This window comes from Taudactylus pleione, unplaced genomic scaffold, assembly GCF_031769625.1.
Source record: "Taudactylus pleione unplaced genomic scaffold, aTauple2 ptg000116l, whole genome shotgun sequence".
NCBI lineage: Eukaryota > Metazoa > Chordata > Amphibia > Anura > Myobatrachidae > Taudactylus > Taudactylus pleione.
In genome coordinates this window covers 17,754,377-17,777,095 of record NW_028284518.1, presented here as the reverse complement: position 1 = coordinate 17,777,095, position 22,719 = coordinate 17,754,377, and the positions used below count along the sequence as shown (strand labels likewise).

General features: G+C 42.1%; 1 protein-coding gene across 1 annotated transcript in view; it reads left to right on the top strand.

The window, feature by feature from the left end:
- BPHL (biphenyl hydrolase like) overlaps window positions 1-22,719 on the top strand; it is a 152,055-nt gene that overhangs the window by 99,887 nt on the left and 29,449 nt on the right. The window contains exon 4 of the mRNA XM_088471794.1: window positions 16,764-16,917. Coding sequence (XP_088327920.1) covers window positions 16,764-16,917 — 154 coding nt within the window. The remainder of the gene's footprint in view (window positions 1-16,763; window positions 16,918-22,719) is intronic.

Sequence of the window (22,719 nt, the reverse complement as noted above, 5' to 3'; positions counted from 1 at the left end):
TAGACATTATTAGAATACTCACAGCATAGGCTTTATACTATACCTTTCATCCTCTTTGCAAATCAATAGCCTGTGCCTGGGAGGGTACTTTTATGTGGCATTAATAATGACATTGTGCTGTCATAATTGTTCTCAGTGGAACAAAATAAGGTCCTTGGATACAATGAGTTAATTAAGCTACACAAACAAATATCTTAGAAAAATGTTATTTATTACGAAATAACAACATATCAAAATAATACTTTACGTACCTTGGGGATATGGAGCATGATTCAGTACGGATTGTAACTGCAATTGCAATAGCGATTACGCACACAGTCTCACTGCGAAAATATGCTAATCCACTGTGATCGCGATGCCGTCGCAGCACAACATGAGGACGCCTACCTTACATTACACACATCTGTAATACTTAGCAAGACTGCGAAACCATCGGTAACATCGAGAACAATCACAGCCTCACGCATACTTGTACAAGCTCTGAATGATTATTCTATATATAAGCCGTATACAGTCATATATATTTGATATATTTATCTGTCTAAGGGAAATTGATTTTGAAAACAAAAGTTGCTAATTAACATGCACTTTTGCTTAGTAAACAGTTTGATATATTGGTGGTTGTGATATATTGTCTACATTTGGACATTTCTTTTAGCGCGGTTCATCTCCTTATTGTAAACATTTTGTTTGGTTTGGAGCTTGACACATTCCTTTGAACCAGCAGCTTATTTGACTGCGCCATTCTGTTTGATCTCTGTGTTTTTTATTTTATCAACCCCCTAGTATGTCTTCTGGGATCCAGTGTTACCTCTGTGAAGTTTTCATCCAAATCTATCCAGTGGAAGGCTCAGAACAGGCTTCCTGGGTCAAAGTTCTGCCCAGTGTACACGACCGGGACCCTAACCCCCCTAAAACCTGGCCAGGATCCAACTGGACCATCTCGCGTTGGTTTCATCTCAATTGGTGCAGGGGTGTCCGAATGCATAACCGGACAGACAAACAAACGGACCAATGAATTTTATATATAATTTTATTTTTTATTTTTTTTAATTCAGCATGGTATTATCAGCATCACCATCATCTGAATTGCATTGTGCGCATTGAAATTAGATAGCCATTAGCCAAGTGTGCCTGATAGTAGGTCAGTGAATATATTGTAAAGTCAAAATGGCCTAGGGCAGGGCTGGACTGGGACTAAAAATAGGTCCTGGCATTTAAAGCACACAGACCCACCTCGCATCAGCATCTGGCTCCTGGCATAGACTCCTCCCCTTACTATTCCTGACTCCTCACATTTTTAAGTCTATACTGTTACAAATATAATTCATATTAGAACAACATACAAGTGTGCATCTTACTCTGTATTAAAATTCACCCATCCTGCAGGAGATTCAAACATGTGCCATTGTCAGACATTTGGTATTGTTTGGTTCTATTAGGTAAAGCTGACATTGGTGTAGATCACACACAATGAAAAGGGAAGGAATTTTTCTAAATGACCAAACCCTGGCTTAGCAGTTGTAGAGGATTAGACCGTGTTCACTGTAGGAATTTTTTAGGGCAGGGGGTGCTGAACACAGAGGAGGACACATCTGTGCACAACAAAGCAGAGCGGTTACTACATATTTTGGCGGTGCCGCCACCTGCAACTGTAACAGGGAGAGCAGGTGCCGAAAAAAAACAGGTGTGGTCTCGCTGGGCTGGACGTCGCACAGTAGTGCCTCTTATTCACATTACACTACACAGTAGAGCCCATTCATGTTATGCCATACAGTATTACTCCATTATGCCACAAAGTAACAGTACCCCTTCTAATACATTATGCCATACAGTAATGCCCCTTCTAACACATTGTGCCACACACCGTAATGCCCCTTATAACACCTTATACCACACACAGCAATGCCCCGAACACATTATGCCATACACATTAATGCCCCTTATAACACCTTATGCCACACACCGTTATACCCCATGCACATTAAACCACGCATAGTAATGCCTTTTATAATATAATCCCCACAAAGTAACATTATGCTCCTTCCTCGGTATCCCGCCTGCAGCCTCTTACCTCTCTCTTTGTGCTCCCAGCAGCCTCAGTCTGTGCTCCCCCTGTGTGCTAGATCAACAGGTGTCAGGTCACCCACCAGCTCCCCAACATGCAGAGTGAGTCCAGGCGCGTTGCAGCCAGATTATAATGTAGGCTGTGCTGTGTATAAAGGGCTGCGGCTGCATGTCCACTAAATTTGTGCTGATCCGGACTATGTACTGAATTGTACATCATTACTCTATTAGAGGGTTAGTTACCTGATGGAGCTGGACCACTAATAAACACTGTTTCTTGGTTTGTTTCTATAGAAAACACACCAAGATTTGCCTTATGATTAGTCAAGCAACTGTGGTGGCTGGTTGGTGGTTGACCACACCCCTTAAGCTTCGGCCCTTAAGCTTCATTCCCCTGGTGGGCCCTTTATGCCCCAGTCTGACACTGCACACAGGGCACGGGACTGTCACTGTCCTGCACTAGTAAGTACTCTGTCACGATTGCGACCGCACACCTGGGGGGGAGGGAGCGACACTGGAACCGGAGATCTCTGCGGTGACAGGTCGTTTCAGCTTTTTACTGTGGGCTAGGTAAAATCCGCCCCTCACCCGAGTTATTCCCCATCCCTAAGAAACCCTCACTTGGCTTTGATGTCTAACTGATGTATAACTGCAGCAAATTTGTTGCAAATTCAAGATGGAGGTTGCTATAGATGATTTTTATTGAACTCAGTGACAAACCTGATATCGCTAAAGTCTCCATCTATGAAGCACATAAATGTGTACTGAGGGTTAAGTGCATCCAACTGACCCTTGCATGAAAAAAAAACAGGGTTGGTACAAATGGATGCTCTATCACATAAAATAAATTCATTGCAGTCCTCTCTGTCGGGTGACCTGTATCTTCAGTTTGTGGAGGCGAGAGCAGACCTTAACAAATTGCAAAATTAAAATTAAAGCTATCCTTCTGCAGGTACTGCAAGTGCTTTTACCAATGGAACAATAAACTGGGCACATGGCTCAGCAGGATTTATTTATTACCAGTTATTTATGTAGCGCACACATATTCCGCAGCACTTTACAGAGAATATTTGGCTATTCACATCAGTCCCAGCCCCAGTGGAGTTTACAATCAATCTATACTCCCTATCACATGCGCGCACACACACACACTAGGGTTAACTTTGTTGGGAGCCAGTTAATCTACCAGTATATTTTTGGAGTGTTTGAGGAAACCCACGCAAGCATAGGGAGAATATACAAACTCCACACAGTTAAGCCCCCATACATGGGGCGATTTTGTATCAGATCCGATCTCGCATACGATTCTCTTGGAAGATTCTTCCCTTGATATTCTGTACTATTTGTATTCAGAAAAGGTACGATTATACAAACGTGTGTCACATCGTATTGTTCCTTTGAAATCTTTCTGTAAAACCATCTGATCTATGATGCCGATACACTACTGTGGGGACGTGCATCGCATCGTAATTGTGTCTGAAAACACTGCTTTACACACAATTGCTCGTTATGATCAGTCGAAAACGACCAGATCGTGTGAAAAATTGCCCAGTGTATATGGGGGCCTTTAGAGCTGTAAACCATTACACCATCTGTGCTATGATAGATGTTTATCTATTTAATTAAAACCAACAAAGGAGACACTTGTTTTGGAACAAATATAGCTGAGGTCTTTATTTACTGTATGACTGAGTACGCAAAATGGCATCATCCTTACAGGTTTATAGGAAGGATATTAGAAGGTATAGGCAGGAGCGTATAGAGGTTCAAATTCAGTATCCTTAGTGAAATCACGTACCTAATCACATGATACATACAGTTATCGATATCTCACCAAAGGGTGGATAGTGGCCACACGCAGTTTTCCCTGCAACCACTCGGTGCTGAGAGATCACTATCCGTTATCGTGTGAATCAAGGTACGCTGACTAGAATCCTCAAGGTACGCTGACTAGAATCCAGGGACAAGAGAGGAAAAAGTTTGTTTTCCTTTGTTGATAGTATTTTATGTTAAAAGTGGGCGCCGCAGTATTGTGCACGCGGCTGAGTCGCAGTTTTGCGCGCACGGTAAAGACGCACTTTTGCGTACGCAGCTAAGTGTAAGTCATACGGTGTAGTAGTCGCATTATTGTGTACGCGACTAGTCGCACAATAGCGTATACGTATTTCCGGTTGTGCTGCCACGTGTTTAAACAAAACCGTTGAGGTTTACATTTTTCAATTGTTGCCAATAACTGGGTTAACGTGTATTTTTCTGCGCAGGAAAAAAGTGTGTAACTGTGAGTGTTTGTCTAGGGTGTAACACGGGACCTAAATGTTAAGGGTATCGTAGGACCCTTAAGTGCTAGGCGCAGGAAGGTGGCCTAGTGACTCGGTAGCAGCATACCGTTTACTTTTACACAGAGCAGGTGTATGGTTTGTTATTTTTGTTAGGGTTCGGCTCCCAGCGTGATTATAGTGTTCAGTAATCAATGTGTGTGATCTGTTAGGCTTATTTAAACATTATAATTGAACCGCATAATCTTGGCTAGATTTTGATTGTGAGCTGGTGAGAGGGTGGACGAAATCAACTGGAACAAAAAGGGTACTTAGCTGCCCCCTAGCAGTTGAAACGTAGTCAAAAAGGGATTTTATTGTATGGGAGCATCTTCCTTCCATAGGTGAGTGAAGGCATCTAGAGGTCCTTCATAGGGTTTGGTGGATACACCCTTTTTCAAAGGCGTCCGCAGGTAAGTGAAAGTATCTTGACTGTCTTTTACCAGTTTAAATCTTTATTGAAAAACGTAGGACTTGTCTCAAGATGGGAGCCACGCAAACAATAGAGATGTTAGACAATGATGTACTGCTAATGGAGGCGCCGCTTGGATTGGCCAGTTGTATTATGCATACTAAGTACGGTACTTATGCAATAAGGTATTGTGACGTATGGTTCAAAATAACGATGAAGAGTGTTAGACCGTTTCCCGGAATTGGTAGTTTTCATAAAGATGTATTGGATAATGTCTGGGACCACATCAGTCTGATGCGGTCTCGAGGTAAGAAGGTAAAATATTATGAATGTTTAAAATTGTGCCAGCATGAAGGGGATGCGTGGCTTAAAAACGTGCAAGCGAAACAAACTAGCGTCGCGAACGCATTGCCAGAAAATACACCCGCAGCGCTGGATTGCTATGCGTGCTAGCCGCAAAATGGCGCGCACGTGCAGCAAGGAACTGTTGCGGAAGGTATTGCCAGCAGTTCACGTGCACCACCGCGACCTTATGTGGATGGGGTGCAAGTACAGTTATAGAAAAAAAACCATAAAAATGTAACATGCAATTTGCACCCTCTCCTAAGCAACCATAAAAAAAAATGTTCATGATGTGGATGATGAGCCTATTGTAATGTCTGCCATTTCCCATGCTGTACAAATGATAGATGCTGTACCACGACAATCACGAGTGGTGCCGCCATCTCCATCGGTAACAGCAAGGGAAATGCTAACACCCTCTGCACCCGTAGAGGAAGTTGTTAATACCATACGTAGCAGCAACAGATTAAACCCCCAGCCAGGTAACAAGGTCAAAGGTAGCAGCGCTGCCGGTCTGCATCCCATTCGGACAATAACTGTTCCGAATGGAAATGCAGATGCGAACGGTGTAGTGCCCACGAGGGAAGTAGTAATGCATTGTCCTTGGACAAGGGCAGAACTAAATTCCATCATAAATGATTTCCCCGATCCCAAAAAGGAACTAGCCAAATGTCAAAGATTTTTGAGGAATTTGAGTAGTTCTCATGAGCCAACTAATAAAGATTGGCGGGTGGTGTTAAGGACCTGTCTACCACGCAATATCGACGTGACAAAGTTTATCACTGATTGTGTATTGGATGGTGACGTTCCCTTAACAGACCAAGTAAACCAAGGTAACATTTCCCGCATTCTAACTCAATGGGGTATATATATTTTCCAGTAGTAGTTACCTGGAACAAAATTTTCACCATAAAGCAAAAGGAGAGTGAATCTGCAGAAGAATATTGCGACCGGGCTCTGCAGGCTATCAGCACTCACCACAGGGGAATGATAGTCACCATACTCATGGACGGTCTTAAAGAGAACCTAAAGACCCGGGTTCAGACCTCACAGCCTGGCTGGAGGGAAGTCACAATAGATACCCTCATAGAATCTGCCATAGAACATAATAAAAACATCTCAAAGAAGAGAGAGACCCAGAGCGAAAAACTAATGGCTGTCAGTATCCAAGCTCTGGAAGGAATGACGGTAACATCACAGCCAGCAGACACGCTTGCACCCACACATACACTTTCGCCTGAACAGTTATACGCCCTCACTAATCCCACGCAACAGCAAACACAGCTCTATCCCACATATCCTACACAACCACAAGTCCCATACTAACCACAAGCTCCATACCTCCCACAATATCCTTTTCCTCAATATCCTTGCCCATACCCACCACCTTTCTCTCCTGCTCAACCCACACAACAATCCTTCCCACGGAAGTGTTTTAATTGCAACCAGCCAGGACACATAAGTAAGAGCTGCACGGCAAAGAGGGTCGGAACCCCAAACCAGGGAGTACCTGGATATCCCCATAAGGGATATGCACAGTGACCAGCAAATGTCCAAAAGGCACTAGCTCCAATTGTGGCCGTTAATGCTTTATTGGAGAGTGAGAGCCAACGCTAGGAGTCGGGTCATACTTGTGGTCTGCAGTTAGACAGGTTGACGGGAAGTACTAGTGAAAAACTGGTAATGGTAATTGATGTAACTGATACCCAATCTCTGTTCTGCTTTCTTCCCTGTGCCCTAAAACCCTGACTGTCAGTATTTTTCTTTTCCCACCTAGGGAGAGGTGTACACTACACATGGACATGAGTGTCCCATGGGTTCATAGACAACCCCAGTATCTTCTCCCAGGCCTTATATGACTGTTTACAATCTTTTCAACCTGCCAATGGATCTGTTCTAATGTAAAATGTGGACGATTTATTGTTGTATTTAGGTCATGTTTAAATGATATTAAACTGTTGTGCTTTATCTCTCACACACAGGACGCTAAGGACAAACGGCAGCCATGCCAGGCTAAGGTCAAATACTCGGAATACTGTCCAACCCAGGGGCCTAGGCAATATTTAGAGCAGTAGATATTGATAACAGAATTTAAATTGCAGGAATTTGTGTACAAATACAGTATCCCTAGAATAATTGAATATAGGAGGGATACTCATTTCACAAGTAATGTCTTCTATAACCTGTGTAAGGTGATGGGTATTAATATCAAGATCATCCAAGACCATCTGTCTACCTGTCCCCCTTTGAGATACTGTTTAACAGGCAGCCTCATGTGAAAATATGATAATGAGGTTACTGTGCAGTGTCTCACGAAGATGAGTAAGAACAACTGAAATTGAAAATTTTATTAACTAACATGACTGAAGCAAACTTTCATGATGTTAGACCTGGAGAATTTGTTATGATCCGAATTTTTTTTAGCTCAGGTTGTTTGACTGATCGGCGGAAAGGTCCGTATCTGACGTTGTTGACAAAGTACCACATTCTCAAAGGGTGGCCGGGGAAGAGATGTGGGTCCATTCCACTCACTATAGGGAGGTTAACCAACCGGTGGAGATACAAGGCGGAGACGAGGCCGATAACGTGGACCCGTCGATTGCGAGCTTGTGCCGGGAGGATTAAAAAGGTGACAGTGAGAAACCTGAGCTAAAAGAAAACTGTAGATCAGTGTCTCAGCAAGGGATTGTTCTGCTGTGTTCATTTTTGTATTCTTCTTCCAGAGTTTCCGTCATCTTGGTTTGTTTGGGGATACCTAGTTTCTGTGATGGAGGACCGATAGAGGAGATGGGAGCTGATGGCAGTGCTGATGGAGTGGAGTCAGGAGGAGTGCAATGCCAATCAGGGGAGTGTCTGACCAATCTTAGTACTGTTATTGTTAAGAGAGCTATAATTCCGGGTACTCGGGGACGGTGTGGAGGTTTATCGTCTGAAGATTCCTGTATTTGTGAGCTTTGTGGGTCCCTAGTTGATGAGAACTGTATTCAACGGTGCCAGCCTAAATATAACCCGTACTGGGGTGGGTATCCTTTAGAGGATTATCATAGCATGGTAGGCAAAGTGTTAAATCAAACTGATTGCTGGGTGTGTTCACATGTGCCACAGGGACAGCATAACGTAGGGCTGGTGCCATTTCCGCTGAATATCACGGAAATTTTAGAATTACAAAAAGGGAAAACATTGGATGGAAAATTCCTCTCATCCAAACCACCTCATTTCAAACTCTATCAATTCCAAGTAGATAGATCACTTTTGTGTTTAAACATAACCAACCCCAATAAACCCGGGAGTTGGGAAGTGACGGGGAATAATCAGACGATGATCTTCTCACAGAGAGCTGATAATGAGTCCATAAACCATGATCTGTTACGCTCAATTAAATCTTGTGGGAAACATTTTAGGTACCAGTACACATTGAGTGCCACCAAAGAAATTATTGGTAAGGTACCAGATGGTTATATTGCTAAAATAATACAACCAAAGACTTGCATGTACCAGATGGAAAACCCTGAGATAGGATTGTTTGCAAGGGAAATGTGTTTAATGATAATGATGCATACTATTCCTTATGTTCTCCCCGATAAAGTGTATTTTATATGTGGAAGAAAGGCGTATAAGTGGCTCTCCCCGAGTTCCGAAGGTTTGTGTTACCTGGGAAGAGTAGTCCCAGAAGTTATGACCCTCACACATGTTGTAATGCTCGGTATCCATAAAAACACACCATCACCATATCTTCACACGCAGTATGAACACAGAGGCAATCGAAATATGATACCTGGTGACGTGCATAAAGCCACTCAGTTAATTAGTGAGACACCTGGCTTCCAAGTTTTAGTCGCACTGGATCCCACCAGAATCGCTCGGGGTACATTAAATTTTAGATATATTCAGGAACTTGCTAAATTAATAGATAATATAACCGAGATGTATGATGACACATTCAGGTATACAGTGAGAGAATTGCAAGCATACAAGAAAGAACTGGTGCAACACAGACTAGTGTTAAATTATTTAACTGCTGTTACTGGAGGGTATTGCGTAACTTTGGCCACCCAATTTGGAGTAAAGTGTTGCACCTATGTCACCAATGATACCAGTGACCCCAAAGAGGTTATAGACCAGAAGATGGACGAAATTCTACAGCTAAAATGGGAGTTTCGTAAGAACCATAATGCTTCAGTGGCTGAAGTAGGGGAGAAAATAGAAGGATGGGTCTCATGGTTGAACCCAGTGAAATGGTTCTCAGGCCTAGGGGAATGGGTCCAGGAAGTGATCGCCAGCATAGGCAAATTCTTGATCCTTATACTGATTGTCATCATAGTAATTGACCTATGTGTCCGGTATGTTCCTATTGCGTTGAAGTGTGGAAAATGTAAAAATAGAGTAAGACGAAAGAACAAAATTATGATGGTGGTCAGTAATGGCAATATGAATAATGAGGTAAATATAGAACTGCATTACAACCCTGAACTAGAAATACCATCATATAATGTATTATATTTAGATGTGCATAAAAAGTATTATCAAAATGTTATTAATAACAAATAATGTAAGTCCCTAATTCCCCATCAAAACTTCCTTTATAGGACTGGTGCATCCCCACATCTTTCACATGTTCTCCCAAGGTCCGCGGTGTGCGTATAATGGTAGTTTTATGTCCCCTCCTAGAGACACATTATTGATGGATTAAGAACCACCTTGTGCCATCCCCTAATAACATTAAGTAATATATATAAATGTATGCCTAAATTAATTTTAAATCAGAGTGTGATAGCATGTTGTTTGCTATCAAAGGGTGGACTGTCGAAGCTGGATTAGTGGCTGAGACGGAATCAGCGTAAAAATTAGCGTGCGCGATGCCATCTTCGAATGACAGCAAGACTCCATCTTTAAAATAAGAAACTGCAAGAGGCCATTTTGCGACCAGCGCCATTTTAAGTTACAACTCACGAGCTAAGTACAGATGGCAATGTTTTTGATAATCTACCAAAAACAACTAGAAAAACAGCCTCCTGAGAAAAGTAAATAGAGTACACAATACACCAGAATACTGTGAGTGTTTTACATACAAATTGGGAATCCCTGTATATAGACAAGTATAGTTGTGGTAATTGTAATATAACCCAGACATTGATCTACACAATTGAATTGTCTGAATCCTAAACAGGTTTTAGTCCCACACCCAGACAGAATGGCCCTGGCTTCACAGCTGGGGGTAACACATTTGCATTGCAGTTTTGAAACTGTAAGTAAGGAATGAGATATGTGTGTGTATATATATATATATATATATATATATATATATGTTAAGTCCATCATAGATAGAATCTCATGCATAAACACCGCACATTACGCACAGTTGCGCTGCTAACATGACGCTCAGTAGCGAATGCACAATATCCTGCATGCGAACACTGTTTATTAGCTGCATGCGTGCACATGTGCCCCAAATAAGATAAACCTAGCTAGCGTCTTTTCCCATATCCCTAATACTTACATAATGCACACTTACACAAAAGGTTCCATAGCTATAAAGTAAAAGATCCAAGTTTTATTCATTTATTACAAATGCTGTGAAATAAAGACTATTTTGGTATCTAAGGTTTAATACATGATAAGTAAGCCGTGTTTGATATTATACTGATCCGCACTTTATCCACAGCTTTCCGGTATCAACGGTGTGAAGATCGGAACATGCGTTCGCAACTTATGGACCGTAAAGACATAAAGAACCAAAATGTATTTTTGTGCATGCAGGGGAAATAGAGGAGGCAACAAGCTGTTAGAGGCTGTTCTGTGTCCATTTGAACCAACCTGTTAAATGCCCTGTAACAAATGCACCCGCACTGGGAACCAATGGGATCAGCAACAAACTCCTCTATTGTGTTGTCTATTTCTGGGGGGGTATAAATATGTGTGCTCTGACCCTGGGTTGCTAGTCTTCTTGCTGATTGCTGATGCCGGGATCTGGTCCAGAGCGCTTGCGTATGTATAACTGTACTTGGGTCTGTATAATTTCTTTGCGCTAAATTGTACTTGGATCATAGCGTGTAACTGACTGTACTTTTACTTGAATAATACTTTGCTTTGGAACCACAGGTTCAAGGTCTGGAGTCTTTATTTACTGTATGACTGCGTACGCAAAATGGCATCATCCTTAGAGGTTTATAGGAAGGATATTAGAAGGTATAGGCAGGAGTGTATAGAGGTTCAAATTCAGTATTCTTACATCTCTGAGGTGACAAAATTCTTTCAGCAATCACTGGAGCCGCATATAACCATTCTCCCTTTTTGTGCCCCAGCTATAGACCAATCTCCCTTTTAAACATTTAATGATACCTTGGCATAAAGTTTTATTTCTAACTGATTAAAACCATGCCCTCCCAGGACTCATTCACGGAGACCAGGTTGGGTTTATTTTTGACAGAGATCCTTGTGACAATATAACTAATGTCATAGACATCATATACTTTTTCCTACTCTAGCTCAATCTATATCATATACATGGAAACACAAGATCCTGACAAGGTTGTATTTCAGATATAGTGAACAACATACATGAGCTATTTTTTCAATAAATTAAATAACTAAGCATATGGGGGGGTCAGTAGAGGGGGTGGGAGGGTAATGGGGGAATGGGAACAGGACTATCAAGAGAAACAAAATATCATAGGAAATGCCAATTGCTGGGAAAAATGTATTATAAGGCAGAAAGAAAAAAAAGTGCCATTTGGATAACAGGAGAGGAGAATATTTAGTTAGGGAGGTTTGCATAGAGAAATCAGATTGGGGGGGGGCAGACTCAACCATCGCGCATGAATCACATATGGGTAGTGAGCAGAGGCAGCGAAGCGTTGTCGTATGAGAGCCATGGAGCCCATACTTGTGAGATCATATGGCCTCTATCATGAAGATAGTAGGTAATATTTTCCATTTTTGCTATATGCCGGATTTGTGATTTTAGGGCAGAGGGTTGGTGGAAGAGGGTTTTCCCAGTTACAAGCAATCAAGCTTCTAGCAGCAACTCAGATGTGGGACAACAATTTAACAGAGCGGGTGCTGAGATCAGGAGGGGGGTAACTTAAAAGGAAGGTCCATGGGTCTTTTGGAATCAGGTCTCCAAGGATAGTATTCAGAAGAGCAAGAACTGAGTTCCAAAAGGGCTCAAGAGCCGGGCAGGTCCACCAAATATGGGTTAGGATACCCCGGAGGCCGCAATTTCTCAAGCAGAGGGGTGAAGCAGAAGGGAACATATGGGAGAGCCGTGCTGGGGTATAGTACTAATGGTAATACAATTTGTAATAGGTTTCTTTAAGGTGGGTAGAGATAGAGGTTTTAGCAATTGCCAGTCTCATGTCATCCCAAGCCTCTTCGTCAGGTGGAGGGCCAAGATCTATCTCCCAGGAGGATTCATGGGAATTATTAGTAGGCAGAGCAGCATCAATAAGGATGCCGAATATTTGAGAGATCATCCCTGTGGACAGAGGGCAATATTTACAGAGTCTTTCAAAAGGAGTGAGGTCGCGAAGAAGAGGGGTCTGTGGTAGGGAGCCTAAAAAATTTCGTATTTGCAAATATTCAAAGGGATTTAGGGATTGAGTTGGACATTGTAGTTGTAGATCTGAGAGAGAGAGCCAGAGCCCTTGTGAAGTACAATCAACAGGAAATTTAAGGGACACTGTTGTCCACGACTTCATGCGGGTTGTATGCAAACCTGGGGGGAAATTGGGGTTACACCATATGGGGGTAAGAGGAGATATAGGAGTGCTAATATTAAATTTAAGTGATTTGAGTGCTGGAGGAAGGTTAGAGGGAGGAGGGCGGTGTTTCTTTTGTAGGCCCCATATCGAAGATAGGTCTGGAGAATTGATATAGCTAGATTCAATATCAAGCCAGGAGGATGTTCTGTGGGGGGAGTAGGAGGAAACTATTTGGGAAAAGAACTCATTTTATTTTGTTCACATTTTGCAACAGTTTATTGACAATATCCTGTTATTTATATTATTTAGTCTTGTCTTTCTTTGTTCATATTGATCTCATGACATTTTGGTATTGTTAGTGTTTTATTGTGTAAGTCATGTTTTGCAATACTTCTTTAGTAAAAAACAATGCACTGAAAGGAAAAGAAACTCCCACTTGACCCAGACACTACTGCCCTATCGCCCTGCTTCCCTTTGCCGATAAAAGCCTTTAAAAAGATTGTCTATCTCCACCTCCATCTCACTTTTCAACCCTCTTCAATCTGGTTTCCATACCACTGTGTCTGCCTCCCCTCTTTGCAGCATGCTTCACTGGCTCCCCGTGCCAAGTAGAATCTAGTTTAAACTATTCGCCCTCACTCACAAAACCTTAAACCACTCTTCCCCTCCTTACAACTCTAACCACATCTCTTTCCACATTCCCTCTGGCCCTCTTGGCTCCTGCTCAGACCAACACCTCTTCTCCACATTGATCACTCATGCTCAGCCTTTTGTTCACTGTGTTCTCTGGTCTCCCCTTTGGACTCTCTCAACCAATCAGACTTTCAGCTGGTCTCCCCAGTTTTAAACCTGCCCTTGTAATGGGATCCAGTCAAGATGCCGGCGGACGTGCTGCCGGATGTCAGGCTACCGATGCCGGCATCCTGAAAGGATCAATATACCGATGTCTGCATCACGACCGCCGGCATCCCGAAGATAAGTATGCGGGTTAGGGTTAGGCCGGGGATGGGGATGGGGGAGTTAGTTTTAGGGATCGACCGTGCAAGGTTAGGGTTAGGCTGTGGGGAGGGGTGGTTAGGTTTAGGCACCACCGGGGGAAGGTTAGGGTTAGGCACAACATTGGGAGGGTTAGGGGGGGGAGAGGACGAGCGTTAAGCTAATTACCGGCCCTTGTCAGGATTTTCAACATCCCGCCCGCCGGTAAATCATATCGATTCCCTTAAGACATACCTTTTTTTTAGTAAAGTGTACCAGCAATCCTGATTACTTGATGCTCCTCTCTTCCAAAACTCTGCTATATTTCCTTCCCAGTTCACGCTCCATCTGTTCACCCCTTCCCCTTATTATGTATACTTTTATGAGCAGAAGGGCTGATTCAGACCCGGACGCTAAACCGCGATTGCACGCTGTAGCCGATAGTCGCCTGTCTGCGCATGCGTAAAAGTTGCAGTGCGCGTGTGCAAGCAAGTCACAGCGATCAGGAATTCTGCGCTCGTAGCACAAAGACTGAGCGCTACTATGAGTGACAGACAGTGCCATTTCTGGATGGTAACGGGAAGGTGCTTGTGGACGGGGGAGTGGTGCTGCGAACGCAGGCGTGTCTAGGTGTCAAAACGGTGTTTAATGAGCGTCCATAATTAGCATGTAGGCGTCGTTGTACACGTCACTTGGTTGAATTTCAGCCTGCAGTGATCGCAGTGCTTGCGGTGGGGTAGGGTCTACCTCAAGCGCTGCGTGCAGCTCCGATGGCACTCGATGTTACTGATTAATTATACACTTCCTGGAGATGTGTGCTAAGAAAGAAAAGTGGGCGTCATTACACCGGCGTATGCTCAATCTGCCGTAAAACATAGAGAGCATCCATAAGCCAGACAGTGCGATTGCGGAATTTGCATACCCGGCCCCTGACTGCTGCGAGAGAGCGCAGCTTAGTGTCCGGGTCTGAATCGACCACAGAGTCCTCTACCTTCTTGTTCTTTCCTTGCATTATCCAGGTCACCATTGCTCTGCTCCCTTATCTCTCTGACTGTGTTTGCTCGCCCATTCAGGGTAGAGGATCACTGAGCACTGAATCAACTTCAGCAAGTTCCCTACCCAAACCCCTTTCAATGTATCTGATTATATGTTTGGTTCTTATGCTGTGTGCTTATGATATGGTCTGCCTATGTGTACTCTATTTATGCTCTGTTACCCTGTTACTGATTCTGAGTTGGACGCCTCTGTGATTTTATGCTAATACCGCTATAAGCCCTTCCATGGTGTACAGCTATGTGTCTGCAAGGTGCAAGGACTGAGTCGCCCACTTTGAGCATCTTTAAACACTCAAATACACTCAAATACCACTTGACTCATCTTTAGACACAACTATAAGTCGTACCATCGAAACTTGCACTAGACTCATGTTATATGTAGATTCTACATCAGAGTATGGCCTCCAATGTGATCGATTATGAGTCTGAGTTTGCAACTACTTCAGTGACATGCCTACAATCCTCCCATAAGACAGACCATCTTTGTGCGTCCGCATAGTCACCGCCAAGGTACGCATAATACATTTTCAAGATATTGTTGAGACGGTGTGCGTCTTGATCACAACTGCAACTCTGTGCACACAAGCTCTGGATGCATAGGTTGTATAAAAATCATTCAACTGTGTCTAACATTGACATTGCGTGCGACTTGAAAGCAGACCTTTTATGTTTACCCTACACGGCACTGCATACATTACTATTCTGTTTAGATCTGAACTTTGATAAGACCACTCCAATATTTTGCTTTTTTTCAGCTATTTTGATGTGTACTCTCTTTATGATTTGGCATGACTCACCTACTGTTCATCTCACGTACAGATCTTAAGAATGTTTGTGATACAGCGCAGAATTCATGGTTCCAATTATGGCAAGTCATCGAAATGAGATGCCAGTATTTCTGTTGGTTAGCAGTGGTTTCCACCTGGCTACTCTCCTAGTCTGTTTGGCACATGCTTTCTGATTATGGACTCATGAACACTGACCTTATCCAAGGCAATGTGGGTTTAGGGTTCTTTGAGACTATGTGCATGATTTTACGCTGCGCCCTTGGAACAGATTCACTAATCCAAGTGTTTTCTAAGTGGAGGTTATGAGTCTGTGGAGACCCAGTACTTTAGAAATAGATTTGTAGCCTTTTCCAAATTGATGGATTTCAATAACTCATTCTGATCTCTTCAGGAAGATATTGTTAAATCTTTGCACTGGCAACTTGTCTTGATGTTTATTGTAAAATTACTTCATTGTATATTTTGAGAGGCTTGCTGTAATGAGGTCTGGCTACGCTAAATCATCTGGCTTTAGTGGGAAATTATAGTTTTACACAGTGACAGTTGTTATTGGGTAACTTTGTTCATTAAATAAATTGAAAAAGAGTTTTTTGTGTTTTTAAAAAAGTTGTCTTCACTAAAGTCGCGTATCCACTAGACGATATATTGGACAATTTGAACGTTAACATTATCGTTCATTGTCCACAATATCGTCCAGTGGCTATGCAGTCAACGACCAGCTATGCGCGCTCCCGCAGTACTTGCAGGGCAATCTGACGACATCGTCAGGTTCTGCAAGTACGGGGATGATAGAGAGTGATCTCACTGAACAGTATCGTTCAGTGTGGGTGCTCAATGTTGTTAACGACATTGAGCCCGGCACTGCAGGGCAAACCCTAGACGATATCGCACATGGAGCATATCGTCTTGTGGTTCGCTTTAACATTAGGTTTTGTCTATAGATCTGAAACTAAGCAATGTGCCAATTTTGCAATAATAGAGGCAATCAGGTCGGGACAAATTTTTATCAACACTGTTTAGGTGATACTTTGTATTGAGTTGTGGAAACAATAGGTTTAATAATTGACTCTCTGGGAAATATATATTCATAACATTTCTCTTTGTTGTAGGCTCTAAATTTCAAGAAATTCTCCTTACTAGGATGGAGTGATGGGGGTATAACTGCACTCATAGCAGCTGGGTCTTACACATCCCTTATTCATAAGCTTGTTGTATGGGGAGCCAATGCTTCTGTGACTGAAGAGGATCTAGAGCTTTATAATGGTAATAATATTTAACAGCTTTAAAGTGCAGTTGCAGCCATGAATTAACATGTTTTTAGTAATTTAAAAAAGTGCTGGATGTACATGTTTAGTATCACACACAGATGTATTACAAATTAAATTGTCAGTGGAAAGACATACTTATTTGGAGAACAAAACATATAGCGACCTTGCCAAGAGGCAGAAGATAGTTAAAAAAAAAAAAAAAAAAGCTATTGCTGGCTAATGCTAATTCATCAGTTCTCTTATACCGGAGGTTGAGAGGCTGGATAGAGTGCTGGATGCATTTGTGTACAAAGTGCAGGCGTAAAATGTGTGCCATCAAAAAGCTGCGTTTGCAGGTTTATTTTGAGTGACGCATAGCTTACGATACATACTACTTAAAATACAAAAGTAAATGGGTCTGCATTAAGGTAAGTTTTAAGCAATCCAGGTACTTTTTATGCATATCACGATGCAGCCACATCAATGAGTTTGTTTTTTCTTCTTCCCATTGGATTCAAGGAAAGAAGAGAGTTCCCTCAGATTTAGGTGAATGATACATTGCTGAAAAAGAAAATTGTGTCCTCGTTTTAATAAAGTAATTTTTCACTGTTTTTTATAATGTAAACTTTTGTTTCTCTGTGGCACTGCAGTTTCCAGTGGGCATTAGATGCCAGGGCATGCTGATGCTTACTGTATATACTAGTGCCACCATGCTCTGGAAACCATTAATATGCTGACACTTGTAGTTCTAAAAATGTCAGCATACCCAAGCAGTTTATAGTTCCCAGGCTGGTTGGAATCTGTACTATATAATTATTTTTTTGACATTGCAATGGTCCATTCTGATGATCAACGGATACACCACCTGGCAGGCAAATCTGTGGCTGTGCCTACCTTACTTTAGAGCAGGCCTGGCCAACCTGTGGCTCTTCAGCTATGTGAAACTACAAGTCCCAGCATGCTCTGCCACAGTTTTGCTATTGGGGAATGCTATAACTGTCAGGGCATGCTGGGACTTTTCACAACAGCTGGAGAGCCACAGGTTGGTCAGGCCTGCTTTAGAGTGATTTCACTAACATATCTTTACTGTACTTGACCTAACCTTACACTCCACTTCTATAGCCTATTCAACCTCTCTAGATGGTGTTTTTTTGTTGTTTTTGGTGTTTATGCTCAAAACCTGTTTGCATCCAACTCTAAATGACCCTAAATGCCTATATTACTGATGAGGCATTCTCATGGCGAAGTCTTTATTATTCTTATCAGGGCCTTTCACCACATTCCCACACATAACCTAACTTTTTCTCACTTTACGGCACTTTATAGGTTTCTGTGAATCGGCAAGTACTTGCTTGATGGGGTTTTCGGATGTCGAAACAATTTACCCCACCCCAGAGAGCAAGATTTGATACTCTTCCTCTTCATCACTTTCTGCGAGGACTATGATTACAGAGGCAACGTTAAAATTATGGTTCCTCTTGCTTAAACCATTCACAGTCAAATCCTTTGGCCAACTTCTGTTTGCAACATCTTTCCCTTGTCAGCCTTGAAGCATGATATTGACTATTGGCTATGATATTGACTATTGGCATACTTCATTGGTAAATAATTTTCTTTCAAAGTGCCATCCTCATCCTGAGAGTCATTAGCATCACAGTTTTCAAGCTGTATGTCATCAGAGCATGTACTGGCACTGCCACCCTCAGATTCGGACTCTCATGTCCTCGTAAAATACTTGAATCTTTGCTCCATTGACTCACAAACTTTATCTCACGGCTTTGATGGCTACCTGCCACTTCAAAAAAGCTTATATCACTTGGATTTTCTTGTGCATCTGCTTTTTGGGACCTGAAAATATGATGAACAACTTCCAAATGTTCCACCAGCACAGGTTGTAGTTCATTCTCCACAGAGGTCTTTTTTAAATTCTGTTTAGCTGGACTTTTTGCTTCAATCTTTGTAATTTGAGACCACTCCACTTCCACACAAATTCAGCAGCATTTCAAGCATTGTTTCACATACATGAGCATTACTCTTCACCAGACTGTCAGTATAAACTTTCTTTAAGGCTCTGCTTTCCACAAAAAAACGGTGTGATTGGGTCACATTCAAATCACATGGTGACAATCGAGTCTCATATGTGGAAGCCATGTGCATCTCTGTAGACTTCTGTACATCCTTTACATTTGCTTCACAGGAATGCGATCATCATCTGTATATGTCACTTCTTTATCATCAAATTAAGACCGTTTTGCAATCTGGACCTGTTCCCCTTTGGGAGGACTTCAAACCCTCAGCTATCACTGTAAGCTGAAAGACACTAAAGGTACTTCACCCCCTTTTTCAAGACAGTCTTTCAGAAAATTTCCCAACTTTGATGCTTTTGTCCCTTCTTGGACACGTGACATTTAATGAGGACATCTTCATTGTCAAATTGCTGATGACAAACATCACTCTTCTGAAACATTACTTTGTTCAAGCATCTCACTGCTCGTCCGCTGCTCATCACACAAGACACTGCACCGATAGCATATCACTCTGCACACCAGCCTTTTTAGGATCAAGCTGTAGCAATTGCACCTGTGTTTATGCACTTCTGTCACACTAGGCTCAGTGGAGATATTGAACGACATTTTGATTAGAATCTTAGACTGCTATTCAGCTTCCCCTGCTTTTCCAACTACCATGTGGAATTTTTTCTGAGCCGCAGACAGCTGCTCTTCCAGCTGGGCAATTTTCGTCATGGCACTTTCCAACTTGCTCTCCGACTGCAGAAGATTGCTCTCCACAACTCAAATTCAGCAAGTGTCAACTTTTGTACAGCCATTTGAGACTCTGCCACGTTTAATTCACATTGCAACTCCAGTTCTTCGGTATTTCTTTCCATTTCTGCAACTGGCTATGTGTACTTAGCAGACATTTCTCAAGGTTCTCACTTGCAATTTCCTAGCCACGCCATGTGCCTGGTTAAGTTTTTTATTCCAATGATTCACTTTGCTCTGCAGTTTTATGCAGACTTTCCTCCAGAAATAAGTTCCTTTCTGTCAGACATTCTGAAACTGCTTTGGCTGCAGCCAAGTTGTATTGGAGTGTCTGTTCTTGTTCCTTAAAGCTTGCCTCAAGATGGACTACCTCCATGTCCTTTGCATCACGCTCTTTCTGCAGCATCTGGAGACATTTCTCCCTTTCTTCCGAACATTCACAGAGCTTCTCAGAGAATTTATTTCTAAATCACACTCTGCAAGTCTTACTTTCTAGTGAATTCCACAAAAGTATCTTCCTTCTAACATCAGTTAGATCTGCCACTTTTCTTTGAGCGAGCTGCGTCAATCTGGTGTCCCTTGACACATTCTTTTAATTCTTCCACTTTCTGCTGAAGTGTCACACTTTTGATGCAATTCAACCATGTCTCGCTCTAATACTTTATTCTTTGCTAGCAGCACATCACACTTTATCATAGACTTTAATGCTGCAGCCTCCTCAAAGCGTTCAGACATAACCACTAATTTGAGGTCTGTCTCTTTAAGAGCTTTACGTCTTTATATTTCCTCCTGCTCAAATGCTATTTTCAAAGAGGACAACTCACTTTGTAACGTCTTTTCAGTTTGCGCATGCAAAAGCTTTTCTTTCGTTTACTTTTCCTCTAAGTCACTCATCTGGTCACAATAGCGTAAAAGTGTTTCACTCCAAACTTCACACAGAGAGTAAAATTTTTCTATGCTGATTTAGTCCTCTCCTGGTGACCTTGCACCTCATTACACATACTGACCGTTTTACTCTGTTTAGTCAAATTAAATGTCTTTCTCTGGAACATTACCCGGAGCCACAGCATTTTGAAGAGAGTCACCACAGAGGATTTCAAACTACTTTTAAATCACTTCATTGTAACAGACTTTTACTTTCAAACTGGACACTCCAGTCCTGGACTTTCATCTCTACAGATTGAGACTGAACCTTTGTAGCAGGCCTTCTGCCTTTAACATATTTCTGTTTATTTCCCATAATTCTTGACACACAACACACAGGAATAACTTGCTTTTGTTTTCACTATATTACACTTTGCCTTCAAAAGTATTTTTAATACAGCAAAACATTTTTCTTCATGTAGCACTACAATTACCAGCATGAATCAAGCACTGTATCTTTAACAGCCTTTCTAAAGGAATCTCTGTTCTACACCACACTTGATTAGCCACGCCTTGACTTAACGAGCTTGAACATTTCAGCAGGATAAAACACAAATTTTCCTTTAACCCTTCCAGTGCTGCAACACTTTAAATACTCATGTGTCATAACTGTTTTCCATATGCAGACAACTTTTCTGTTCAAACAGACTGATCTTCACTCACCACCTTGACGAGTATTCACCATGCAGGTGCAGTGAGCATCCATATCTCCATTTAGCTGCAGTAATCCATTTTCTGCGTAGATCGAATTGTGTAGACCTGTATTGCCCACATTTTCCACCATATTCTGATAACTTGGGGTAATTAGGGGTAATTTGCTGGTAGATGGGTGTCAGTGGTGCAGTATCTAAGGTGCTCAATCAGGGTCCACACATCTTTTCAGGTATAAATAAAAGATAAGTGCTTTACTGTCAGCATACTGTAGAAAGAAAACAGCAAACGCCTAGCCCCCATTTAGGGCACTCACTCACTACTTCACCCCTGACTACCTTTGGGTAGCTAGTCTGCAAATAAAGTCTCTTCATGATTCGCTCCAGCCTGGCTTGGCTTGGCTGCCACAGCTACACAAAACACAGTCAGTCTTGGTGTCTTTCCCGGTCTCCTACAGGTTTAGGCTCTGGCTTCCTCAGCCTGCAGCTTAGCTGCTTCAATGTCTTTAAATGTACAGTCTGAGATTTGCAGTACTCCCTGCCTCCTGCTGGTCTGGACTCAGGTCCCCCTGGCCCCCAATGGCTTGGCTTAGCTTCACTGGGCTCTCTGGCTGCCACAGTCCCGCTTAGACTGTCTCCAACGGCAGCCTGCCTGGTCTGCCTTCTCATCAGCCCACACCTGGACTCTCTTCACAAGGCAGCCCCTAGGTGTGGCAAAACTTAGTTTAACTACCCTGTGTGGGTAGATTCCATGGTTCACCATCGCCATCTCTGTTGATCCTGTCTATATATATATATATATATATATATATATATGATTGTTTGTTTGCACTGCCAGTGACTTATCCTGAAGAATAAATCTGAGGACCATTAAATATGTATATAGTGTGTTTTTTTGCCACAATGATGAATTGAATACAGTTTTTTTTTTCTACTGTGATTTGGAGTGCTGCCTTGTTCTTATTTCTAAGGACCCTGGAGATTGCATGTTTAATTTAGGAAGGCACCCTACTATTGTTCATGGTATCCAGAGTGCCAGGCTATCTTGGAATATATATATATATATATATATATACAGTCAGGTACATAAATATTGGGACATTGACAGAATTTTCATATTTTGGCCTCTATTCACCACCACAATGGCTTTGAAATGAAACAAACAATGTGTGCTTTAACTGCAGACTTTCAGATTTAATTTGAGGGTAATTACATCCAAATCAGGAGAACGGTGTAGGAATTACAACGGTTTCTATATGTGCCTCCCACTTTTTAAGGGGCCAAAAGTAATGGGACTATCAACTCAAAAGCTATTTCATGGACAGGTGTGGGCTATTCTCTCGTTATTTCATTATCAATTAAGCAGGTAAAAGGTCTGGAGTTGATTCTAGGTGTGACATTTGCATTTGGAATCAGTTGCTATCGACTCTCAATATGAGATCCAAAGAGCTGTCACTATCAGTGAAGCAAGCCATCATTAGG